The following is a 21,080-nucleotide window of genomic DNA, read 5'->3' as shown; positions in this document are numbered from 1 at the left end:
AAATTTCAACCAAAAAGCCTGCTTTATTTTTTTTTAAATCTTCTATATATATAAATTATTTATTTCAGCGTATAAAAAAATAATTTTTTTTTTTTTTTTTAACGATTGTTATTATTGAGTAATGATGATCCTTATTTTCCCAGTGATGTATGTGGGATTAAGGGTGCTTTAGAAAAAAGCAATAATTGGAAATAAAAAAAAATAGAAAAATAAAAAAAAAAAGAATGAGAAGATGATTGTAAATGTATGTGTGTGTGTGTTTGTACTTAAATAAAGATTTCTATTATTTACTAAAGAAAAAAAAAAAAGGGTAGATTGGTGTCGTAAGTTGAAGTGTGTAAAGGAACATTTGGGGATGACGGTTGAGGAATGACTTGAACTACTTCGTCTGAGAAATTGAGAGTCTGCGTGGTAGATACTTGTTACTTATCGTTTTTTTTACCCCTTTATAGTGGGGGTTGAAAAGGTGGTCACACTCCACAATGATTGAGAATGATATATACTCCACCGAGTAAATTGAAACAGTATACGAATTGTCCTCAAACTGGACACATGCATTTATTTAAAAAAAAAACTATTTATTTATTTTTTTATTTAAACCAATAATATAAATTTTAAACAAAACACATAATGATTATTTATTATTTATATTATTTAAATAAATTACAAACAATAGTAAGTAATAATATTTTAAAATTTTATATTTGAAAATCGAAAAAATAACTGAATTTCGATTTTTTTTTTTTCGAATTTTTCAGATAATTCATAAAGAAATTTATACCGGCAATGACAACGACTGATTATGTCGTTTGATAATAGTGAATTACGTTTTGATAATTTTCTTTTTTCATCATTAAAAATAATAATTATTTTTCAATCAATTATATTATCAAATTCATTAATAATTTCAATATTACTATCAGATATTAAAATTATATTTTGTGATAATTCAAATGATAATATTGAATTAAAAAAATTATCATCAATATTAGAATTAAATAATATATATAATAATAATACAAATAATTTTTTTGATAATATTGAATTGTGTAATTCAGATGAAAGATTTGAAAATAATGGTAAATGTATTGGTAGTATTGGTGATTCATTGGAGGATTTGAATGATTATCTTGATGATTATTTAATTGACATTGACGATGATGATAAAATAAAAAATAATGATACGCAATTGGAAGTGACAATTTTGGGATTGTTTGAATTGACACAATCACATCAAGACGGAAGTGAGGCAAGACCCGAGGGACCAAGTGAATTGCAAGCGGCTAAATTGGCAATCGATCACATCAACAACAAGGCCATATTACCAAAATTTAAAATAAATCTCATTTACAATGATACAAAGGTAAAATCAAAATACAAAATATATTTTCCTTTTTGTTTTATAATAGCTTTTTTTAATTTGTTTTAATTTTTAGTGTGATCCAGGTGTTGCAGTTGATCGTTTTTTTTATGCTCAATATAAATCAAATAAAAAAACAATGCCATTTTTATTGGGCAGTGCATGTTCTGAACCAACTGAGACACTTGCTAAAATAGTACCATATTGGAATATGATACAGGTATCATATGGATCAACGGCACCAGCATTATCTGGATTTCCATTATTTGTTCGAACTGTTGCACCAGATTCAAGTCACAATACAGCAAGAATTTCAATTATTAAATATTTTGGATGGGATACAATAACAGCACTCTCACAAAATAGTGATAAATTTTCACTGGTATAAATAATAAATTATTAATTTAAAATTACTATATTGTATTTCATGAATTTTTTATTTTTATTAAAGGCTGTGAATGATTTAGTTACTGAACTTGAAGCAGCAAATATAACATGTACAGCAACAATAACATTTAGTGAAAATGATTATAAAGAACAACTTAAATTACTAAAGGTAATGACTATTTAATTAATAATTTTAAATTTCATTTAAATTATACAAAATTAATTGAAATGTTTTAATTACTTTTGTTTTATTAATTATAAAAATTCAAGGAACTTGACACTCGTATTATTGTCGGTAGTTTTTCATCAAAACTTGCACCTCTTTTATTTTGTGAAGTATGTATAAATAAATATAAATTAATTGATTTTATATTTTAAATGAAAATTAGAAATTTTAATTGTTTTATATTGTTTGTTTTTTTTCGAGGCATGGAAATTGGAAATGTTTGGTGGTGATTACGCGTGGATCTTGCCAGATGAAACAATTGATTTATCCGGTATGACAAGTGATTGGTGGCATGTGTCATCAAGTGGACCTGGATCAACTGGCTGTTCATCATCACAACTGGCTCAGGCACTTGACGGTGTTATTATTGTTAAGAGTTACGATGTAACGTCAGTATTTGAAAGTAATCAATCAACTTCTTCAGGCATGGTATATTAAATTAATTTAAATTTCAAGAAACTATTAATTAATACATCACTCGATTAATTTATAATCAAGTAAAAAAAAATACTGTTGTTTAATTTCTTTTGAATTGAAAGACAAGCGTGGAATTCAAAGCTGAACTTGCAAAACGTGGTGTAACTGTGTCAAAGTATTCAGCAACAACATATGATGCTGTTTGGTCAATGGGACTTGCTTTATCAAAACTTGAAAATATATTAAATCAACAAAATTTAACTATCAATGAGTATACACTATCAAGGCGTAGTGTTATTCAACGACTATTGAAAGAATTCAAAAGTTTAAATTTCAATGGTATATCAGTAAGTAAATAAAAACAAAATATAATAATTTAAATTGATAAATAAATACTTGATGTATTTAATTAATTAATTTAATGTTTTAATTAGGGTCCGGTGTCTTTTGAAGGTGCTGATAGAATTGGCATTACAGCGTTTTATCAAATGCATGGTAAATTAAATATTCAACTAAAATTACTCATCAGTACCATCAGCACATTTTTTGTTTCATCACTTTCATCTTAAATTTTAAGTGTCTCATCCTATCTATTATGATATCGTTGCTCTTTTTATCTTTTTTTTTTTTATAATTTTAAAAAATTGATAAAAATACACTTGAAAAATAAGTAAGTACACAGAGAAGGTCATATTATTAGGCTTTGATTTTATTTATTTTCTAGGCCAGGATGTTGAAAATCAATATCGATTCAATTACTATATACATGTAGTTTTGAGATGTGGTGTCCATTAGCTAAATTAAATTTTACCTCTATTTCGAATATCGTCATTATTTTATTATCGAAATTGACTATGTCGATATATAAATTTTTCATTTTATTTTCATTTTTCAGGTCATGTACTTAGGAAAATTGCAATATACACACCGAATAATGAAAAATTGACAATGAATTGTTTGGGATGCGCTCAAGCTAAATGGCCTAATCGTTTTCTTCCTCCAGTTGCAAAAAGAGTCTTCAGGTTTTTTAAAAATATTTCAAAATATTCTCAACATTTTATTTAATCATAATTGGTATATTTAAATGTATAATTTTTTTTTTTAGAATAAGAATGGTGACAATTGATCGTACAGCATTTTTAGTTATCACTAGTATTTCTAGTTTTGGTATATCATTGTCAATATCATTTTTAATATTTAATCTTCATTATCGTCGACGAAAGTAAGTCTTAAAAAAATTATATATTAACCAAATGAAAAATAATATAATTAATATAATTAATTTAAATAAAATTTTAGAAGTATCAAGATATCAAGTCCAAGATTAAATAATCTAGCAGCTTTTGGTTGTGTACTTGTTTATGGAGCAGTTATACTACTTGGCTTGGATGATTCAACATTATCAAAAAATTATTTTCCAACAATATGCACTGTAATAAATAACTAAATAATTAATTAAATTATCACAGTTAATTAATAGCAAAAAAAAAATTTAATTACAGGCCCGAGTTTATCTTTTGTCTGCTGGTTTTTCTCTGGCATTTGGATCAATGTTTACAAAAACATACAGAGTACATAGAATATTTACAACAAGTCGTAGTGGTGTTATTAAAAATAAATTACTTCAAGATACACAACTTATTAGTTTAATATGTGTATTATTATTTATTGATGGTATTGTTGTAACATTGTGGATAACACTAGATCCAATGGAACGTTATCTTCGAAATTTAACATTAGAAATTAATCCTGAAGAACGAGGTGTTGTCTATCAGCCACAGGTAAAAAAAAAAACAAAAACTAAATTATTTAAAATATCATTATTAAATTGTTTTTATTATTTTTAAATTAAATTTTTTAATGCAGATTGAAGTTTGTCGTTCACAACATACAAATGGATGGCTAGCTTCACTCTATGCTTACAAGGGTGTTTTACTTGTCGTTGGTGTTTACATGGCTTGGGAAACAAGGTAAAAAAAAAACGACAAATAAAAATAAAATAATGCAAATTGTAGATTAATTATTTTCTTGTTTTATAGACATGTTAAAATACCAGCATTAAATGATTCTCAATATATTGGAATGAGTGTTTATTCAGTTATAATAACATCTGGCATTGTTGTTGTACTAGCTAATTTAATGTCTGATCGTGCAACACTTGCATTCATAACAATAACAACACTAATACTTACATCAACAACAGCAACACTTTTATTACTATTTTTACCACAATTAAATAATGTCATTGGTGGTGAAGCACCAGATCCAATTGTTCAAAGTCTTGGTCTTAAAATTGAATGTAATACAAGAAGATTTGTTACTGAAGATAAAAGGTATATGAAAATTCAAATAACTAGTAATTTTGATTGATTTAATTTAAAAGTTTTTGTGTTGATAATTAAAAGTTTTAATCTCAATTAATTTTCAAGAGAATTGCAGTATCGTGTTGAAGTACAAAATCGTGTCTATCGACGTGAAATGGCACAATTGGAATTACAACTAGCTAGATTGGAAAAAAAATTGGCTGGTGAGTCAATTAATAATTCTACATCATCAAGTGTATCAATACCACAACGTAATACAAGTATTGGTGGTGGTTTACCATTACTTTTGTTGAGTATTTTACCACCAGTTATACCAAGAGCAAGTTGGCCATCAACAAATCCATCTGGTAAGATTTATATAAAATATATAAAACAATCATCAATATTATAATTATAAAAATAAATTAATAATTAAAAAATAACCACAAATAATTAAATTCAAGCAATTGTTTTTTATTTTAATTTGAAAAAATAAATAATAAAATTATTGATTAAATAATAACGCTTTTTGACTTTTTTTTATACACAGGAATTCATCGTGAATCAATAACATTTAGAAGTCATCCTGAATTTACTCCAGTTGAAAGAATAACAGAAAATAATTCATCAATTAATGAAAATTATAATTACGAATGGCGTCGTGAAACAGAAGGACCACATCGTCTTGGTGTATTTCAACGTTTTGTAACATTATTTAATAATCGTACAGATGAAAATAATAGAAAAGATTCAACGACGTCATACACTGGTAAGTTAAAATAATAATATAAACAATTTTTTTTTTCTTTTGATAAAAATAATACATTGATAATAAAATTTAAAAATAAATAATAAAACAAATAAATAAAATATATAAATAAATAAATAATAAAATTGTGCTAATTAAAATTTGACAAATAAAAAAAAAAGGTGTTGCATCAGTCTTGAAAATTCATATGGGATTAGTGCCTGGTTTAGTGACTGGCACAAATACCTCGAGTGATGATAATGCTGGTGATGGTGGTGCTCATGGATCTGGACCAATAATTCATGTTACAAGTCAAGATGATCGTCGTTCAAGTCTCAATGATGTGCAACAGAGTGAAAATATTGATGGTGTCAGCTTTAGCCTCCTTTCAAGTAAATAAAAAAATGAAAATAAATTAATAAATTAATTATTTAATGGACAATTATCTATTTACAGATGATAAAAGTATTAAAAATACACAACACTGTCATTCACAACATTGTTTAACGACAAATAATCATTTAAATTTATCAAATGACAATCAATCCATGGCAAATCAAAGATGGCATTCAATGGAGGATACAACAATTACTAATAAAACAAAAAAAATAATTATTAAATAATTTTAAAAATCATTAGCAATACAAGCTCTATCAGGAATCAAAAGAAAAAAACATCCCCAATAGATTTTAAAAGTATTATTTATGAAAATTTATTGTCAACCTTTTTGGGACCAAAATTTAATTTTTCTTTTTTCTCTAGTAATATCAAAATTAAATATTTAAAAATAATAACAAAGCAATAATAATTTAATGTTAAAATAAAGAAAGTATATTATGTAGACTTACAAAAGTGTTAACTCCTTGTGATAATGTTAGAAATATAAAATTTTCCAACTGTTAAAAAATCCTATCGAAAAAAAATAAAATAATATATAAATATTAAATGGTTTATTTAATTTATATTAATTTATATTATAATTTATAAATAAACTTACATGGTGTTTCAGTTGTTTTAATAATACTATCCATAGCTTTTTTAGCTTGTATTTTTTTTCTATTTAAAAATGCCATACCATGAACTCTCAAGTGTTTTTCAACAGCTGCATTATTTTCAAATGTTGCCATACAAACATGACAATTATATCCATTATTTTCATCACCATTAATGTCATTTAAATTTGAATTTGGAATGCAATTTTTATTATTTTCTAAATAAACATTCGGATCAGATATTCCATGAAATGCTTTTAAATGAATTTTTAAACTTGGTGCAACAATAAAATTTTCACCGCATTCAAGACATATTGAATAATTTATTTTAATACGATGATCACTTGCAATATGTTTTTTAAGTAAATCAATATTACTAAATATTAAATTGCATTTTTTACATTTAAAATTATCACTTGTATTATTTATTATTTCTTTATTAATAAATAAACCATTGCTATAATTTTTTTGTTCAATTATTTTTTTACCATCATCATCATAATCATCATATTTTAAACGTTTTTTTTTATTTATTAAATAATTTTTTGTTGATGAAGATGATGATGCTGATGATGATGATTCATCATCATCAACAATATCAATTTTTCTTTTTTCAATAGCTTTTTTATCATCTACTAAGCTATCATCTAATTTATCAACAAAATTATCATGATATACATTATTTTTTTTTGTCTCATCAATTAGTGATAAATGTACATTACATAATTTATAATAACCAGAATGTTTATCACCAAAATGATTTTTAATTGTTGATGAATTTGTATCAATCATATCACCACATAAATGACAATTAAAATCAATTGAAAAATTATTTGGACAATTAAATGCAATTCTTTGATTTAATTTATTTAAAAAATTATTTTTTTTTCTATTAAATATTAAATTTTTATTATCTAGCAAATTTTTTAATGTACCATTTGTTATTATTTCTGATAAACGATTTAAATGATTTGTAAATATATGTTTTTTAATTAAGCTTTTATCATCATTATTATTTCTAATAATAAAATAACAAAATGGACATGTGTAATAAGTGATAATACCAATTTCACGATGATTATTTAACAAATGTAGATGATAATTATCTGGTCTAACAATACACTGTCCAAATTCACAAATAAATAATTTTTCAGTCTCACCAGAATTAATTGATAAATCATGTTTGTGTATTAAACAATCATTGTATGATGTAAATATTTTAAAACAACTATTACAATAATATATTGTTTTAATATGAGCATGTGAATAATGACGAGTTAATTCTTCAATTGTTAGAAAACCTTCAATGTTACAAATTTTACATGAATATATTACTTGTGTTAATATATGATAGCACTTTGTCCAAATATGTTGTTCAAGTTGTCTTGTTGATTGAAATTTTTTCAAACAATCTGGACACTCAAATGGCTTAACTTTTTGATGAAGTTTCATATGGCGATTATAACGATTATAATTACCTTGTTGTGAATTACACAAATGACATATAAAATTATAACACTGACAGTATATTGTTTCATTAACTGCTGGCTTTGATACACCTGGTATATAATTTGTTGGTTTTTTAATTTTTTTACATACATCACAATTATCACAAGTGTCTAAATTATATTCCCAATCATCATTATCATCATCATTGTCATTATTTACATCACTTGTATTATTATTATTAAAATTATCATTTAATAACATGTAAAATGTTTTCATGGCTTTTAAATTAACTGACAGTACAATTTCATCATTTATAAAATTTGTTTTTGAAAAATTTAATGACACATTACGTACATCATTTATAATTAATTTTAATATATTATTATAATTACTATTATGTAAATTATTAAATAATTTAAGCTTATATTTATCAATCATATCTTGAAAATAATCATTATTATATTTTTTAATAAATACATTTTTTTCATAATCAATTATATTTATATTTAAATTTTTTTTAATCAACAAATATGCTGTTCCATCTTGTTGTATTTTAGCTGATAGTAATTCATATTCACCATATTTATTTCTATTCAATGTTGGCTTGTTATTAAAATCATTTTCATTTTTAAATTTCCAATAATTTATAAAATCTTGACTCATTTTATTTTTATTATTATCAAAAATAATATCATTATTATTATTGTTATTATTATTATTATATAATTTTAAAATATCATTGTTATTGTTATTTAATTTTGGTGATAATTTTGATATTATTATTGAAAATTTAATATCACTATCAAATGAAAAATTTTTGTTGTAATTTTTTTCATGACATAAATTAATAAAGTTGTTCCATACTATTATTAATTTATTTGTTGTGTTATTTTTTACTTTTTTGATTAATGATAATAATGGTTTATCAGTAAAGAATGATATGTTATTTATTGAACATGAATTGTTGTTGAATAGCTTGCTGTTACACCACCATTTTGAGTGTATATTTTGTGCTTCAAGCCAATCAACAATATGTATGCCTTTTGCAAATAAATGTCCCATTAATTTAATACATGTTTCATCAAATTGATGATATTCTATTGATTCTAATTCATTTGGTAATGGCATTAACATTAAATATCTTGTGTCAATTGTTGTTATGTTATGCTCATTTAGATACAGCAGAAATTGACATTTGTTGTAAAATAATTTAACATATTTCTTTCGTTTTATTTTAACACATTTTTTTAGTGTTTCAGTGTTGTTTAATATTTTTCTTGTATTTCTATTGGTATTTTTAGCATCAGATGATGATGATTTAATGAGGCTGGTGTCATTTGATGAGTATGTATTGTCATAATATCCCAACACCCAACTTCTTCGAGTCATATGATCAGTCAAACTTGTCTCAAATTGAAATGAATCCATACATTCATTGCAACTGTATAGATTAATTTTTTCCTCATTTTTAGATGTAAATATTGATGGATATTTTAGTGGTGTATGATAATCAATTGTATCATTTGATAATGATATTGTTTCACGTAATATTCGTAAATATTTTGGACTCAATTGTGAACGAAATTTACCATTTTTTGATAATTGACGAGGAAAGATAAATTTTAATGAACGTTTTGATTCATTATCTGCCTGCTTTGTTATTTTTTTTTTTTGTTTTTTAAATAAAATAAAATAAATTATTGTTTATATAATGTATCATCAGATAAATATGTATATTATTTAACTTACCAATTTTTTTTTCATTTTTATCATTGATTATAAGTCCAGTTGTCAAGTGGTGTATAAGCAAACTGAAAAAATTATTTTAGATAATATTATTGTACTCGTTATTATTGTTATGTAGGGTAGGTTTTTTTTTTTTTTTTGTTTATTTATTATTTACCTGGGCAATGCAAAAAAAAAATATGTATATAGTTTACTGCATTAATTTTTAGTCCAATGTCAATGATCTCAGCATTGAATTTTTTTTTTTTGTTCTCATTTCGGAGCACTTTGTAAATTTAATTGAAGAATTTTTTATTTTTTATTAATATTGATAGTAATGAAAATTAAAATAGTTAAAAATAAATAATATTATGACACTAGATAACACTGACACATACTGCATACACAATCACAAAAAATTTCGTTTCCCAGAATTTCGTATAAAACTTTTAACATAACCTATAGATCTTGACAGAAGTTTATTATTATTATTGCAATGAGAAGGAGGTGGGGTTTTATTTTTTTATCAATATAAATTCCCTATCGTTGGATTAAAAAGTCACTATATATTTATTAGCGGCAAAATGTGAATTTATATCGCGTAATAGTAATTTACCTATATATATTTCTATGACGAAAACAAATTTCGAAATTCGAAATTTTTGAAAACAACATTAAATTCGAATATATTTAGTAAAAATGTTGTATATGTTCACGCACAAATTGCTTATTCGTAGATATTAATTAAATAATATTGATGAATATTTATTAAATTATTATAAATTTATAAATAATTACTCATAGAAAAAAGAAACGAAATATACAGCAAAACTTCGTTGTCTTGTTGAATAAAAAAACTGAAAATTTAAAAACAAATTTATTATAAAATAAAAAATAGACAAAATTATTATTATTTGATATGAATTTTAATTTTTCAAGAAATATTTAGGTGTTGATTAAATTATAGAAGCTGAAAAATGAAAAAAAAATAATTAAAGGTAAATTATAAACGTTGTCTTTTCCACATCACCCAGGAGGTAAGACATTGACGCGTTTTTTTTTTCATCAAGTGGTTTCTCCAGTAGACCTATTCCACTTTTCGCACGTTTTCTAGCTGCAGCTAGAATTATTTCGATCGCATTTTTAAATTTTTCGATTGCGCTCATAGCAGCAAGTATATCGGCACACGCATGTACAAAAACAAAAAAATATATATAACTATACCCGCGCTCATAGCTGCAGGTACAGTTTTTATTATTCAATATTAAAATATTGAAAATTATAAAATCCTGAAAGATACAAATTTTGAAATTATAAAAAACCTGAAACAAAAAATCCTGAAACATACAAATTTTGAAATTATAAAAAACCTGAAACAAAAAAATTCTGAAACATACAAATTTTGAAATTATAAAAAATCTGAAACAAAAAATCCTGAAACATACAAATTTTGAAATTATAAAAAACCTGAAACAAAAAATCCTGAAACAAAAAAGCTTTGAAATTATAAAAATTTTGAAACATAAAAATTTTAAAATTATAAAAATCCTGAAAGCATAAAAAACCTGAAAGCATAAAAATCCTGAAAGCATAAAAAACCTGAAAGCATAAAAAGCCTGAAAACATAAAAATTCTGATATTATAATAAAAAAACCTGAAACATACTCAAAAATTTAATTATTATTTTTGGAAAAGTGCATTCAATATCAAATAAAAAATTCTTAAATACTAACATACATCGCGAATGGAAAATAGGGTGATAATTTATCTATTATAAATTTTCACGATAGATAATAATTCCTAACCAGCCTCGTCTACTCTGTTTGAGAAAGACAAGGTCGATTCATTTTGACTATATTTTACACTAAGACTATATTTAATTTGACATTAAAATTGAATATATAATTATTGTAAAAGTCAGTCAATATGAATCAATACATAAAATAATAATTTGGAACGACAAGAAGCTTCAAAAAATATAGCAACAATTTTTTGAAACTGCAAGGATATTGAAGCACTTTTCCGGGATAGGTTAATAATTACAACTAGTCAATCGTGATCTAGAGGAACTTACTTTATGCCAGCAAACAGCCATGAAGAAGTTGTCCAGGTAGTCTCCAATAATCCAAATAAATTCCACCATATCCTCTCAGCGAAGCCATGAAGAAATTGTCATAAGGTTGTCTCCAATAATCCCAAACAGCAACTGGTATGGTAGTCTCCAATAATCCAATTAATCCCAAATCAGCAACTGGCACTTTTACACTTATCACTTTTTCACTAGCACTTGTACTTTCACTTTCACTTTTTTTTTTTAATTTTATAATCGCGAGTCAATCTACACGCGGTCGTATAAAATATTCCTAACCAAATTTAACGGACGAAAAATTACGATACGATAATCACTCCGCGAAAACTAAAACGAAACGACGAAAATCTAAGAAACTATTTTACTATTTTACACTTTTACTTTTTTTTAACACCAAGCAACCACGAGGTAATTTAAAATATTTCTAACCACGAATTTAATGGACGCAAAGTTTTAGAATGATGTTAACCCGATGAAACCGAAGAAGAACTGACTACAATTCGTTTAGGACGTCCTTTATATATCCTCGACAATCCTAGACGAAGACTAGAGTTCCTAGAAGTCCTAGAGGTCGCTTTTTCTAGGAATTACTGTCTAGTTTCGCCCTCTGCAGATCAGCCATTGGCTAACGCCAAGCAAAATTTTTTGAAATACACGTTTCGCGCCAGGTGAAAAAAAAAATTACACGTGAATGCCATGCTCTCGATTCTCGAACCTAAAAAAAAACCACGTGCAAAAAAAATTTCCAATATATTTTTCTGTATTTTAAAAATTTTTAAAAGAAAAAAAATATATATTATTTTAAAATATTAATAAGCGAATCAATTGCATCGTTCTATTATTTTAAAAAATTTCTTAATGATGATTTTAATTTAATTTTTATACATTGAATTTAATTTTTTCATACAAAAAATTAGATAATTACTCTGGATTAATGAATGGTACTTGAGACAAACGTAGGGCCTTAATCCAAAGTGCATTTGTCACAAGTTTAATTAGTTGATTAGTTCATCAACAATTTCTGATGGATCCCATAATTTACCATTTTTACGATGATAATTACTTGCCATGCTTTGCAAAACAGCAACTTTTTTTTCTAATAATTGAATATATTTTTTAGTTTTTTCCAAGTCTATTAAATCAACATCATGATGGTGCACCACCAGTTATTTTTGAATCTTCAACACTCAAATTATTAACACAAGCGATAAAATAACAATAGACCAAAATGTGATGATACTGATACTTTAATCCTTTACGACCTTTTTCATTAAAACCGTATCCATTATTATCAAAAACTTGTTGACCTTTTTTTAATGGAGTTATGGTATTTATTACAATTCTTATTGACCAAGGCTAACACGTGTTATATCAGCAAAATACTTATTCTTAAAAAACATTGTACTTGGATTAATTGTTGTTTTTATCAGTCCTGTTTTCCCAAGTGGATTAATCTTCAATCTTTCATGGCTAATTAACAATTCTCAAAGTTTTTTCTATAAAGCCAAAAAACTTGACAAATATATCACATTTTTTAAATTCAATTTATTAATGATTTGTTATCTTTAACAAGACAATTTAAATAATTTAAATAATAAAACATTATTTTTAATTTTAAATATAAAAACAATTAATGTTAAATTAATTATTTCTTAGTATAAATTTTATTATTTATTTGAAAATACTTTTTCATTTGTAATCAAATTTTGTTATATTTATTTAAAAAATTTAAATTATTGGTTTGGGGTAAAGGCAGGGGGTTCTGTCCGGTGATGGGGCTTATGATCGTCTGTGTATTTTTTTATAAGCCACTTGCCTGTACAAATAATTAGTATACGAGACGGTTATAAACACCTGCACCGAATAGAAACCCCTGCATTCACCTTATAACTCAAATTAAACTCAATATGTCATAATACTAAATTAATATTTATAGACAATCAAAGATACCGATACGCCTGCACTAATAATGAATTTCTTATCCTTCTATTAATTTTTTTATTTTATACAATTGGGATAATTTTTTTTGAACGATATATCTAAAAAAAAAAAAAAAGTATAAATAAATAAAATAGAAATCGAAATTAAATTATTTGGTCGTTAACATTATCGATCAATCCGATCCAATTATTTTATTCCAACCATCAATAATTATATTCTCTCCGATACGGAGAAATTTACTTTAAAAAATTTTCCCGTAACCTGCATATAAATATCTCCGTCTTTTCGTAAAGCGTGAATTTCCCCATATACGGTGGCAATAGCACCACCGATATTTAAATTCGAAACAATCATGTGGAAATTTTCGCAGACAGGCGCACAAACTCTTCCAATAAAAAAAAAAATAAATTTGCAACAATTTAAAACAACTACAAAGCATGCGCAAATATTTCCCACAATCAATAAAGTGTTACCCCGTTTTACGCCAAATAATAATAAAAATAATTTTGAAAAAAAAAAAAAAGAATCCAGCACAAAATAAAAGTAGTCCGGGCTCGTCTATTATAAACTTCCTCAAAGTGTTGCAATTTAATCAGTGATTGAAAAACAAGTTAACAAAAATAATATTTAAATTCATTCATTATTATCACCGTCATCATCATCACCATAAATAATAAAATTAAAAAAAAATATAAATACTAAAATTTGCAATTTGAAAATTAACAACAAAATAAAATCAAATAAAAATTAAAAATATTGTGGTGCAAGTAACAGTCAAGTTACAACTACCAAGTTGTTAAAAAAAAAAAAAAATATTTCGGGCCAATACAGTATACAATTTATCACATGATAGTAATATTTTAATTTAAATAAAATTATATGTCAAGAGAGGCTGTAATAATTAAAAAGAAAAAAAAAAAAAAAACAACACCCTATCTGTCAATAGAGATAATAATCTTTCTATAATAATTTAAAACAATAAAAAAAATTATATTAAAACACTTGGAAGATTTCTGACATTGTCGTCATTACCTCCCCTACTTTATCATATCATTGATACAAGTGAAAAAAAAAAAAAAGAAAGATTTTCAAGTGAAGAAGGGCTCCGTTAAAAGTCAACCCACCCAATCATATTATCATCCACCTCCAATAAAACTGCCACTTGTACCTTTTATTAAACTATATAAAATAAAAAAAATTTTAATTTTTAAAATCAGTCAGTGAACCTGCAAGGTTCAGTCAAATTTTAATAAAAAAAATTATATATTTATTAATAATATAAACTATTGTTTATTAAATTTTTTAATAACAATTCCCAAAACGGCAACCCGTCATTATAAATTTGTTGTTCGGGCACGTACACAGTACGACGCGAAACAAAATTTATTTTTATCATTGAAATGGAGGATAAATCATCATCAAAATTCTCTGAATATTTATTTGCAAAAATGGGAGGACATGATGTCTCGGCCTCACAGGGTCCCAGAAAGGTGACAGCTGATACTGGAAAATGGATACGTGAAAATATGCTGTTAATGGTCACGTTATCTGGTGTATTACTTGGTGTAATTCTAGGTAATTATTTTTTAAATTTATTTTTATCTATGAGTCATTGTTAAATATATATGTATGTCAGTAGAATTGAATTTTTTTTAAGGTTTCATAATTCCCAATGACCGTGTCATTGATGATGTTATACTTAATAAAAATCAATAAATGCATTTTAAATTTTTTCTCATTCATAATATTACTCATCCACGCGATACTTTTATTATTGATTAGCATCATGTGTTACATAATGATAATAATAATAATCAATTGATTATTTTTTATTATTTTTTTTTTTTCAAGGATTTGGATTGCGACCATTGGGTCTTGGTGATGACGCAGTTATGCTGATTAGTTATCCTGGTGAACTATTTATGAGATTACTTAAACTCATGATTCTTCCATTAGTTATTGCAAGTTTAATTTCTGGTAAGTTGTTTAATATTATTTATGAATTATGATAAATAATGATTGTTGAAATAATTAATTATAATTGTAATATTTAGGATCAGCAAGTTTAAATGCCAAAATGAATGGTAAAATAGCTGTTAGAACACTTGTTTATTTTATTTTAACATCATTATTTAATGCAATACTTGGTGTTGGATTAACATTATTAATACATCCTGGTAATGCTGGTATTAAAAATTCACCAGTACTTGCAACACATGATCGTGCTGTTAATATACTTGATAGTCTTCTTGATCTTGGTAGAAATATGTTTCCGGATAATTTATTTCAAGCAGCATTTCAACAAGCACATACTGTTTATGTACCAAAAAAACCAAGAGTACAACAAAATGATACAACTGATGGTTTAATTATTGATGATAATTCACATGATGATACTGAAGAATTATCAAGAGTTTTACAATATAGAAGTGGAACAAATACACTTGGTATTGTTTTTTTTTGTCTTGCATTTGGTACATTTTTGGGTACACTTGGTGAAAAAAAAGGACAAGTTGTTATTGAATTTTTTAAAACTGTATTTGAAGTTATTATGAAAATGGTATCAAGTGTAATGTGGTAAGTTGTTATTAATTTAAATTGTTAATTGAATAATTAAATATGAATTTTTCGATTTTTTATTTGTTAGGTTGACACCTGTTGGAATAACATCAGTGATAGCTGGTAAAATATTGGGTGTCAGTGATTTGGCACGTGTTATGTCACAACTTGCCTGGTTCATTGTGACAATAGTCATTGGTGTTTTTTTTTATCAACTCGTCATAATGCAATTAATTTATTTGGCTGTTGTTAGAAAAAATCCATTTAAATTCTACGCTGGTTTGGCACAAGGAACATTAACTGCATTTGCAATGGCATCAACGTGAGTCATTAATTTAAAATTCCAAATTCCTCTTTTATATAATTATTTCCTTTCCAGTTTCTCTCTCTCTCTCTCGCTCTCTTTTTTTTTGTTTTTTATTTAGTCCTTGAATTGAAAAATAATTTAATCATTTCATTTTATCATTTTGTTGATTTATAATTTTTCCGATTTTTTTTTTAAATCGAAAATTAATTTATTATAAATGCAGATAAAAAGTTTAGATATTTTTTTTTAGGTAAAGAAGATGATAAATTTATAAATTAATAAATTTCAGGATTAAAAAATTGAATCTTGATTTGAAAAAAAAAAAAGAAAACAAATTGTTTTTAAATTTTTTTGAAGTTCTATTTTATTTTTATTTTTTGGTATAATTAAAATTATGTTATCAAGATTAATTTGATAGTAATTTTTCTACAGCATTAGGTCATTAAAAGAATGAAAGAAAAAAAAAAAAAAGAAATATAAAATTATTAAGTAAAAAAAAATATTATAAATGAGGCATGAAGTTTCAGGTGGTTAGCGGAGATTTATTATTCAGATTAATTAAAAGTTTTGATTTATTCCAGATCATCATGAAAGCAGTTTATAAATTATTTTTTATTTTATTTTTCCAACAAAAAAGAAGAAAATTTATTTTTCATTTTCATGTTTGTATGCAGCTCATACTGGATTCAGCCGAACAACATTAAAAATATTTAAAAGAAAATTTATTTTTCCTTATTTTTAAATTACAAAAAATTCAAGTAAAAAAAAAAATAAGAAAAATTTTTCTATTTTTTGTTTAATAGAAGAAGAAATTTAGAAAAAGAAAAAAAAAAAAAAAAAACACTTTAATAAGTTTAAAAGATTATTAATTCCAAAAAATCTTTAACCTTAACTTTTTCCAGATTAAAAAAAATAAATGATTGTGACTAAGTGAATCACACATGCTACTGTATGAATATCAATGACGATGTATTTGAACAAGTGTGACATGCAGCCCAATTTGCAGGTGGTTCAAAATATCATTCTCTCTCTCTCACCCTCTATTTCTCTCTATGATTAAATATTAAAGTGAGAGATTAAGAGCTTGGTAAGGGGGTGCTTGGTAAGTAACACACCCGGATTTAAGGAATACACAAAAAAAAAAAAAACACTTTCAATTTCAGATCATCATCACAAGAATAAAAAAAAAAAAAAAAGAAAATCTACCTGCTCAGTCTGGAGTTGTAAAGAGAGAGAGACAATCGAAATTAATTTTTTTTTTTTAATTTTTAAATTTTATTTTTAATCTATTATTTATTTAATTCAATTTTTTTTTTTTTTTTTATCATTTTTTTATCAAAATAATAATAACGGTCATTCTGGCTATTTACCGAGCTTAATTAAATTTTAATTTTTTTATTGAATAAAAAAATTGCTAAATTAAATAGTTAAAAAAAAAAAAAATATTTAAATAAAAGCCGGCACAGTATAATCCAGAATGATCGTAATTTAAAAAAAAAGAAATTATTTTTTTGTTTTTTTTTTTATATAAAAATTATTTTTCAAGGTAACTCTGGATGAAAATGCTGAATGGAAAATAATACCTAGAAAAACAGTATAATATAATAATAAGATAATAAAATTTAATTATAGGAAAAATATAAAATAAAAAAAAAAACCCAAATTTTGAATTTTAACTAATGAAGATTTGTACAGGGCTGCTGCATTGCCAGTAACATTTCGATTGATGACGGAAAAATTGCGAGTTGATACAAGAATAACAAGATTTGTATTACCAATTGGATGTAATATCAACATGGATGGTACCGCCCTGTTTGTTGCATCAGCATGTGTTTTCATTGCCCAGATGAATAACATATTTTTAGGATTTGGTGAAGTAATAACAGTCATGTAAGTTTAATTTATAAAAAATCAACAATTACTAACTCATATTAGTGTTGATGTAAACTAATACTTAATTAATTTATAGATTAACATCAACTGCAGCATCATTTTCATCAGCATCAGTACCAAGTGCAGCACTTGTACTTCTTCTTGTTGTCTTGAGTGCAATTGATGCACCAGTTAAAGATGTTTCTTTATTATTTGCCATTGATTGGCTAGTGTAAGTATTTACACTCAATTATTATTCAATAATAATTTGTCTAAACAATAGACAATTTACATGATATAATATATATTTTTATAGAGATCGTGTTAGAACAACAAACAACATGCTAGGTGATTGCTACACAGCAGCTGTTGTTGAACATTTATCAAAAAAAGAATTAATGGCACTTGATGCTGCAGCTTATCAGGTAATAATTAATACTAATTTACCCAATTTTCATTTAAATATATTTATTATTATTGTTTTATTTTTCAACAGTCGGAATCAGTTTTACCAACGACAATTGCCAATGGATGTATATCAGCAAATCGAGTACCAGATCCAGACACAGTCATCGTCGAAATGCAAGATGACACACGTATAACCGGCATCGCCAAGTAAAGCAAGAATTGTTGGTAGGGCTAGAATCACACTATTCACATTTATTTTTGCACATTTTATTTTTTTAAAAAACTCCCCTTTAATTATTCACTAATTATTATTTATTAGTAAATAATTAGATTGTTTATTCATTCATTTTTCTCCAAATGCTTTTAACGATCATTTAGCACATGCTTGTCTGACTAGATATTTAGATAAACTACTTGTAATGTGGTTTTTTTTTTTTTTCTCATTCTATAAATAAAAATAGTGATAAATTAATTTTAATATTTTAGCATAAGCTACAAATTGTCTCAAAATATAATTGAAGAGACTGTCTGACCACCGACTGATCCACCAATTAATTCAAGCTATCACCTGTAATCAACAATAGAACGTCCATATAGCTAATTTTTGAATAATAATATGTTTAAAATACTCTTATTAATTTGCATGATTTGTGCCATTAATTATTGACAATTTAAAATCACAAAAAATTAATTTGATGAGGAAAATGTGGCATATCATTGGAAAATTTTTATATGTATAATTATAGGTACATGAAAGTGATTATCATGAACAACCATTAACAAAAAAAAATGTTTCATTATTTAAATGATTTAAATTATTTAATGATTTATTTATTTATTTTTTTTCAATAAATGATTATGGTGCCTTATTTCAATAAATGCATCAGAATAAGCAAAAGAAAAACAATAAATTGATCAAGCAAATAGAAAATTAATATTTTTTTTTTTTAGTTTGTTATTGGTGCTTTTAGTAATTAAGAAATATTATTTTACAATAAAGACATTCCAAAAGTATTAATCAAAAAGGTTAACAATATTAATAACAATAATAAAAAAAAAAAAAAAAAGAAATTAGCAGTAGTTTAAAGTCAAATAACGTGCGAAACTTTGAGTCCTCGAAAATGAAATTGAATAATTAAATTGATGATAAATAAAAAATAACAAAATTTGAAATAATGAAAATTGAAATGAAAGAAAAAACATTAGGATGTAAATAAATTAATAATTAATTTCTATTAAATTTAAAAAAATAAATAACGTATCGAGGAAACAAGGTAACACACGAGAATTGTAAGACTGTTTGTACCAAGTAAATAAATTTTTGAATAATACATTGTTATAGTTGATAGATAAAAATGAATAAAAAAATATCACAAAATTCAAAAAACATATTTAAAAACATTCTCGTAAAAAAAATCATTAAATAAAATGACAAATAATTAAAAATTGATGTAAACAATTTAAAACGTATCACAATATTTAAAGAAAGTAGTTAATATTAAAAGGAAAAAAAAGTAAAACAGTGTAAAAAAAAAAAAATCAATAATTAACAGTCCTGAGTCTCTCAGAGTCTCTCAACAATAATTAATAATTAATAATAAAAAAATGTATATAAAAAAAATAATGTATGAATGATCATTGAGTTTGTGTGTAGAATGTTTAATTACCCGATGAATTAGTCATATGAAAAAATGTGCACTTATTATACAGGCACACACATATTCACATTTGAAAAATGAATTTTAAAAAATAATTCGATAACTCAATTGACGTTTATATATAGTGTGTTCAATAATAATTTTCAATTAATAAAAGTATTATCAGTCAGGTTTATTAACATGTTTGGAAAGTAGAATTAAAAAATGTGTTTTATTTATTAAATAAATAAATAAATAAAATCCAAGTTGTATAAATATTGTAGTAGAAATAACAAGTTTATACATCAAATAAAAATTTAAAAAAAAAAACCTATCAAAAAAAAGTATACATTAATTTAATCAAAAACAAAAAAAAACAAATTTTTTTTTAAATTTTCATTTTGTTTTATTTTACATTATTATTCGTTTCACTAGAAATTTTTTTTATCGAGGTTTCTAATTACCAACAACAATAACAGTTGGCAATAAATCCTCTATTCTATAATTTTTTTTTTTTTACAATATTATGTTATTTTTAATAATAATATAATTAATTTACGAGTTCAGTCAAATCGTGGTTACTCTAAAAATTTTCATCTATAATTTTTTATGTTTTTTTTTTTTACATTTAAAAAAAAACAATTAAAAAAAAAATATATA

General features: G+C 24.5%; 3 protein-coding genes across 4 annotated transcripts; 2 read left to right on the top strand and 1 right to left on the bottom strand.

Moving 5' to 3' along the window:
• Window positions 1-758: 758 nt before the first annotated feature.
• On the top strand, window positions 759-6,467 carry LOC122855461 (gamma-aminobutyric acid type B receptor subunit 2). Its single transcript, XM_044156835.1, has 17 exons — window positions 759-1,363; window positions 1,437-1,742; window positions 1,812-1,916; window positions 2,018-2,083; window positions 2,175-2,402; window positions 2,513-2,737; window positions 2,825-2,885; window positions 3,286-3,412; window positions 3,496-3,612; window positions 3,690-3,822; window positions 3,893-4,171; window positions 4,257-4,360; window positions 4,430-4,723; window positions 4,820-5,061; window positions 5,244-5,462; window positions 5,624-5,833; window positions 5,898-6,467. Exons 1-17 carry the CDS (start codon window positions 803-805, stop codon window positions 6,062-6,064), a joined length of 3,444 nt encoding a protein of 1,147 aa, XP_044012770.1. The 5' UTR covers window positions 759-802; the 3' UTR covers window positions 6,065-6,467.
• LOC122855462 (protein PFF0380w-like) lies at window positions 5,713-10,094 on the bottom strand. Of its 2 annotated transcripts, none has more exons than XM_044156837.1 (5): window positions 9,786-10,094; window positions 9,632-9,693; window positions 6,439-9,532; window positions 6,290-6,350; window positions 5,713-5,826 (listed from the first exon to the last, which is right to left on the bottom strand). In XM_044156837.1, coding segments are annotated over exons 2-4 (3,120 nt in total). In that variant the 5' UTR covers window positions 9,656-9,693; window positions 9,786-10,094; the 3' UTR covers window positions 5,713-5,826; window positions 6,290-6,348. The 2 variants fall into 2 exon arrangements, with proteins under 2 accessions (XP_044012772.1, XP_044012771.1); XM_044156836.1 differs by having other exon boundaries at window positions 6,439-9,535; window positions 9,786-10,055.
• Window positions 10,095-14,139: 4,045 nt separating this feature from the next.
• Window positions 14,140-20,764, top strand: LOC122855460 (excitatory amino acid transporter). Its single transcript, XM_044156834.1, has 9 exons — window positions 14,140-15,212; window positions 15,489-15,614; window positions 15,692-16,214; window positions 16,285-16,518; window positions 18,199-18,393; window positions 18,473-18,607; window positions 18,692-18,800; window positions 18,872-19,008; window positions 19,270-20,764. Exons 1-8 carry the CDS (start codon window positions 15,038-15,040, stop codon window positions 18,992-18,994), a joined length of 1,620 nt encoding a protein of 539 aa, XP_044012769.1. The 5' UTR covers window positions 14,140-15,037; the 3' UTR covers window positions 18,995-19,008; window positions 19,270-20,764.
• The last annotated feature ends 316 nt before the right edge of the window (window positions 20,765-21,080 follow it).

The sequence above is a fragment of the Aphidius gifuensis genome, linkage group LG4, assembly GCF_014905175.1.
Source record: "Aphidius gifuensis isolate YNYX2018 linkage group LG4, ASM1490517v1, whole genome shotgun sequence".
Classification (NCBI taxonomy): Eukaryota; Metazoa; Arthropoda; class Insecta; order Hymenoptera; family Braconidae; genus Aphidius; species Aphidius gifuensis.
This window is presented reverse-complemented; position numbering and strand designations above follow the sequence as displayed.

Bases quoted from the DNA above. Each gene is read 5' to 3' on its own strand.
- LOC122855461 (XM_044156835.1), top strand. From the start codon at position 803: ATGTCGTTTGATAATAGTGAATTACGTTTTGATAATTTTCTTTTTTCA. The intron at 2,886-3,285 runs GTAAATTAAATA...TTCATTTTTCAG, and splicing joins AGCGTTTTATCAAATGCATG to GTCATGTACTTAGGAAAATT. The intron at 3,613-3,689 runs GTAAGTCTTAAA...ATAAAATTTTAG, and splicing joins CTTCATTATCGTCGACGAAA to AAGTATCAAGATATCAAGTC.
- LOC122855462 (XM_044156836.1), bottom strand. From the start codon at position 9,655: ATGATAAAAATGAAAAAAAAATTG. The intron at 9,536-9,631 runs GTAAGTTAAATA...AAAATAACAAAG, and splicing joins TAAAAATGAAAAAAAAATTG to CAGGCAGATAATGAATCAAA.
- LOC122855460 (XM_044156834.1), top strand. From the start codon at position 15,038: ATGGAGGATAAATCATCATCAAAATTCTCTGAATATTTATTTGCAAAA. The intron at 15,615-15,691 runs GTAAGTTGTTTA...TGTAATATTTAG, and splicing joins TATTGCAAGTTTAATTTCTG to GATCAGCAAGTTTAAATGCC. The intron at 16,215-16,284 runs GTAAGTTGTTAT...TTTATTTGTTAG, and splicing joins ATGGTATCAAGTGTAATGTG to GTTGACACCTGTTGGAATAA.